Source organism: Rhamphochromis sp. 'chilingali' (assembly GCF_963969265.1).
Source record: "Rhamphochromis sp. 'chilingali' genome assembly, chromosome: 18".
NCBI classification, from domain to species: domain Eukaryota; kingdom Metazoa; phylum Chordata; class Actinopteri; order Cichliformes; family Cichlidae; genus Rhamphochromis; species Rhamphochromis sp. 'chilingali'.
The window spans coordinates 13,790,648-13,795,693 of NC_137945.1; the positions used below are offsets into that span (position 1 = coordinate 13,790,648).

Sequence of the window (5,046 nt, forward strand, 5' to 3'; positions counted from 1 at the left end):
ACTGCCCCAGAACACTGCCAACAATGACCCTGAAAACTAACAGCTGATAGATCAGTGTTCCATAGCAAGCTATCTCACCTTTGCTTTGACAAAATGAAAGCTAGTTTCTAAACTGGATGCACTAACAAGTCTCTCAGTTTTTTGACAGCTACTAGCATAACATAGATTCAAGGATTACATGCAAAAACACTTCTTTAAACCCTCATATATACAAGTAGACAATACAGAAATGCATAGGCTTATTTGTTCTTCTGAACATTTTCCTTGCACTTTCCTGACTTGGTTGTTTTTTGTCTCTTTTGAGAGAGGAGCTCAGTTTTCATAGCTTGAAACCAAAGACAGTGTGAAAGATGGATGTCGTAAGGTTGATGCTACCAGTGGCGGCTGGCCCATAGGGGGCGCTCGGGCTCCGCCCCCCCAAATGTGGAGGAGTAAAAATATATATTTTTAAAAAATTCATCAATGATAGTTTTACTATGTGTGTGCCCATATACAGCCAGGCGTATTTTAACATTTTCACCAGCTGACTCATTAAAGTTCAACCAACAAACGGTGTTTTTCTTCTTCTGGGGCGCTCGTCAAAGCGCCCTTGATATGCAGCGAAATAGCCTATCATTAAATGGTTGCCAGGGGAAAATAATAAATATTTGACCTATCAGCGTCGCTGAATTAAATGGTTTGGGGGCGCTTAAAATTGCGCCCCTGCAGAAAACGCGCGAAGATTTGCTATTCTAGAATTTTACCTCAGTCAGTAGCCTAAGTGAGCTATAAGGTCAGAGAGAGACGATGGCAGCGGTATTGTTAACGGTTGAGGCACAGCCTCCCCCAAATTCGGTTAGATCGCTTCTAACCTACCCTTTTGCCAGAAGGACAATGGCAGAAAAACTGCAAGTTAAAGAGTTGGGACCTGACAAGCCCGAAATTCAACTAACCCAGGCAACGAAGGAGAAGTCAAAAGCATACAACAGGACTTTTTGTCGGAGTTGGTTCCAGCGCAAGTCGTGGCTGACAGGCTGTGGAACAGCTAATGCACTTTTTTGTTTCCCGTGCATACTGTTCAAAAGTGACAAGTGTGATTTGACGTGGACACAATCTGGACAAACCGACTTAAAGCACCTCTCCGAACGAATCAAGAAACATGAAAGCTCACGAGTTCATATGGACAACAGTGTAAAGCTAGCTGTGCTAGGGAAAACTAGCATAGCGGCGCAGCTAGATGATGGACATCGGATTGCTTTAAGAAGGCACAACGAAGAGGTAGATAAAAACCGTCATATTTTATCTAAAATCATCGATTGTATTAAGTTTTGTGGTGCTTTTGAGCTAGCAATGCGGGGACATGATGAAAGTGATTCCTCAGACAATCCAGGGATTTTTAGAGGTTTAGTCGACTTGATGGCATCAATTGATCACGACTTGAGGCAACACCTTGAAAATGCTACTGTATTTAAAGGCACCTCGAAAACAGTCCAGAACGAGATCCTGGATTGCATGTTGGCAGTTCTGAGAGAAAGGATCGTGGAAGAAGTAAAGGCAGCGAAGTTTTTAGGCATTCAAGCTGATGAAACCACTGACATTTCTACACACTGTCAGTTAGTCATGGTGCTAAGATACATTGACCAACGAAACCGTATTCAAGAGCGTTTTTTTGAATTCATCAAGCTACCCAATGCTTGTGCAGATGCAATAGCCAGTGCCTTATCGGAGAGGCTGCGCTTCATCCTCCCCCAGGGACAAGAGAGAAAGTTGATCGCCCAGGCCTACGATGGGGCCGCTGTAATGAGGGGTACCACTGGAGGAGTGCAGCGTAAGATACAGGACATTTATGCTAACGCTCACTACGTACATTGTTATGCCCATCAGTTAAACCTGGTAATGCAACAAGCAACCTCCCACATCCCTCAAATCAGTCACTTTTTTTCCGACATAGCAGGATTCGCTTCTTTTTTTACTAAATCGAGCAAGAGGACTGCAGTGCTTGACGAGGTGGTGGCGCACCGACTTCCAAGTGCATCGGCAACCCGTTGGAACTTCAACAGTCGTGCTGTGAATACAGTGTATGAACATAAAGACGATCTGGTGAGGTGTTTTCAGACCATCCGTAACAGTGAAGGATTTGATGCCCCTACAAAGAGAGATGCCGGTGGTTTCGTGAGAATGCTGGAAGACGAAGCTTTCTGTTTTTTCCTGGCCTTGTTTCACAAGATAATGCCACATGTAGACATGCTGTATAACCACCTACAGAAGAGAAACATCGATTCTGTCACCATCGCAGGGATCACCCAGACATTCATCAGCCGCATGCAGGCTATCAGGTAGGCATAAAAGCATAAATATGTAACCTAGAATAAATGTTAATTATCTATGCATAGATTCTATCAAATTCTCTGCATATATTCTGTGTTCTGTGACTTAAATGTTTAATGGAATTCAGATAATTTTGATTTATATCAGCCTTTGAAGTAATTTTATGAAAAATATTTGATTAAGTATATTTGATGAAGTATATTCCCAGTAATGATTTGATGTAGCCTATACCATAGGCTATTTCCTGAAATTATGGCCAGGGCCTTTATTTACTTGCACTGGTTTTCCCCCAGCCATTAAACCAGGTCCGGTTATTAATTAAATCCGGTAATTCCCGGTAATTAGAACACAACCTTTGTTTGGTTTGTGTTTGGTTAATATATCCCTATTCAGTTTTCAGAAGCCATTAATGAAACTTATGTATTGGATCAGGGAGGCACTTCCTAATCTGGTTGTGGATGAGGAGTACAGGGGACCTGTTCAAGACCCACCCACAAAGAGACGGAGAACATTGGGGGAAGACAGGCAACACCATTTGGCACTGGAGGTAAGCACTAGCTGCTTGGTCTGATTTAAATCGGATCATCAGATAAAATCTAATGACGATGCTGTCAGATGTCATTTGATATAGTGGTCATGACTGTTTTGTTTTGTTATGGACAGATTTTTTTTTTCAGAATAATGATTAACATGAGACATGTGCCAAAGTCTTACCACTGAATCTAACTCTTGCCAATTATATATTATTGGATAGGTGTGCGACACCATTATGAGCCATGCCAAGGAGAGGTTTTCTTTCACCAAGCACCTTGTCAGCGCCACTCTGTTGCAAGGAGACTTGTTCCAACAACACAGCAAAAATTTTCCAGATGCAGCACTACAAACCACAGTGGAAGCCTATCCCTCATTGGACAAAGCCAGACTTAAAACAGAACTGTCCCTGATCTACGACAACGAGGAGTTTCAGAGTTGTAGTGGTGCGCTGGCGCTCTATCAGGTTCTGATGGAAAACAACCTTCAAGACACATTCACCGAAACTGTAAGTCTTCTTAACATCCTCATCACCACACCAATGACAACATCAGAATCGGAGAGGTGTTTCTCTACTTTAAAGAGGATAAAAACTTTCCTGAGAAACAATATGGCTCAGGATCGGCTCAACGCTCTGGCTATGCTGTCCATAGAGAAAAAACTCACACAAGAACTTCCTGATTTCAACACCAGGGTCATCGAGAAATTTGCCACTCAGAAAGACAGACGAGCAAAGTTCTTGTACAAATAAGAACCCTTAACCATATTTACTCTCTTTCTCCATCCCTCTCTCTTTCTCTCTTTAGCCCACCCCCCCCAATCAGTTTACAGTTGTTGTTTTCAATAGTTATTTTTCATTCATTCAAAAAAAAAAAAAAAAATCTGTTCATGTTCATTTTTACAAATCTATACAAATGGCCAGAATATGGTTGTTCATTTTAAATTTAAATTAAAATTGTGTTGTTTGATGTACTCATTAAATGGGTCATTTTAGTCGATATCATAAAAATTGCCCCCCCTGAGATTTTTTTCAGGAGCCGCCACTGGATGCTACCCATTGCTTTCATGAATCTCAGTCACCAAAACTTTTTGGATGGTCAGTACCACACAACACAAGCGTCTACACTGTGAACAGACTCAGTTCAACAACTTGAAATAGTGGATGAAGCCTAGCAAACTACAATCAGCTCCATGTGTCTGTGTGGGACGTGTGTCCATTAATGTGTCCACACGCCTAACTCAACTATCCAAGTGGATGACTTATAAAAATATATAAATAACCCCACGTAGAGTAATCACGAATGACAAAACTAATCATAGAAGACAGGCTGTAGATGTCCTTTTTAATGCTGTAAAGTTGGACATTTTAATGCGTAACACAATAGGGATTAACTGTTTGGAGGCAGCCTCAAGTGGTCACTAGAGGAACTGCAGTTTCTGCCACTTATCTTTTGGCTCCCTTTCAGCTCTGGAGGTTGCCTGTTGCTTGAAACAGATGGAAAGTGGCAGTCGTGTACTGACGTTCTATGTTCAGGATATTTAAATTATGTTTTGCCCTCCAGAGCTTTGCACTGGTAACATGACTGACTGTTAAGAATGCAGTTTATCTCCCTGGTGCTATCGCCCTCTCCATTATGCCAACATCTTCTTCAAAATCAAATGCCAAGAGTAGTAGGAGTCCACTGACCAGTGAGTGACAGTGACTTTCTTACACAATTAAATACAACCACACAGAGTCTTAGTATGGCTGCAAACTTATTCCTGGTGCTTTATTCTTATTACCTGTCATATCCTTAACTTATTCAGGACTCAAGTTTTTCATATAAGATGCATTTTCACTTTCATTTTCTTATTTGCTCCTACAGTGATGCTACTTTACCACATATTTACGTGTTTTGCTTTTGTGATTTATTTGTGTGAGTGCCCATTATGGATCACTACCCATTACTCAACCTCTGCTCGCCTATATGAGAGCCTGTTTATCAGCCCCTCCCTGCGCCTTGCAATTTCAGCCTGTAGAAGACAACATAGCTGAGACTGGTGCCATTTGAGTGAAATATATCCACTGTGATCTTTTGGTACTCAGGAAAGCCACTGGCACCCCACCCACTTGCAACGCATCCTCCTGGGACTGGTTGCCTGGCAACACTGGCTGATTGGGTTAGCAGGGTTAAGAAAGGGTCTGGCACGGGCCAAAGGAATCAGATC

At 42.0% G+C, this 5,046-nt stretch overlaps 1 protein-coding gene across 2 annotated transcripts; it reads left to right on the forward strand.

Annotated features, from left to right (window-relative positions):
- The first annotated feature begins 385 nt into the window (after positions 1–385).
- On the forward strand, positions 386–3,874 carry LOC308385927 (zinc finger MYM-type protein 1-like). Of its 2 annotated transcripts, XM_080865139.1 has the most exons (4): positions 386–813; positions 2,065–2,315; positions 2,740–2,854; positions 3,062–3,874. In XM_080865139.1, exons 1-4 carry the CDS (start codon positions 787–789, stop codon positions 3,587–3,589), a joined length of 921 nt encoding a protein of 306 aa, XP_080721265.1. In that variant the 5' UTR covers positions 386–786; the 3' UTR covers positions 3,590–3,874. The 2 variants fall into 2 exon arrangements, with proteins under 2 accessions (XP_080721265.1, XP_080721264.1); XM_080865138.1 differs by lacking the exon at positions 386–813 and having other exon boundaries at positions 1,558–2,315.
- Positions 3,875–5,046: the final 1,172 nt, after the last annotated feature.

What these genes read in the sequence shown, in the direction of transcription:
- LOC308385927 (XM_080865138.1), top strand. Translation starts at nt 1,600, where the DNA reads ATGGTGCTAAGATACATTGACCAACGAAACCGTATTCAAGAGCGTTTT. An exon ending in AGCCGCATGCAGGCTATCAG is followed by an intron (nt 2,316 to 2,739) that starts GTAGGCATAAAA and finishes GTATTGGATCAG; the next exon opens with GGAGGCACTTCCTAATCTGG. An exon ending in AACACCATTTGGCACTGGAG is followed by an intron (nt 2,855 to 3,061) that starts GTAAGCACTAGC and finishes ATTATTGGATAG; the next exon opens with GTGTGCGACACCATTATGAG.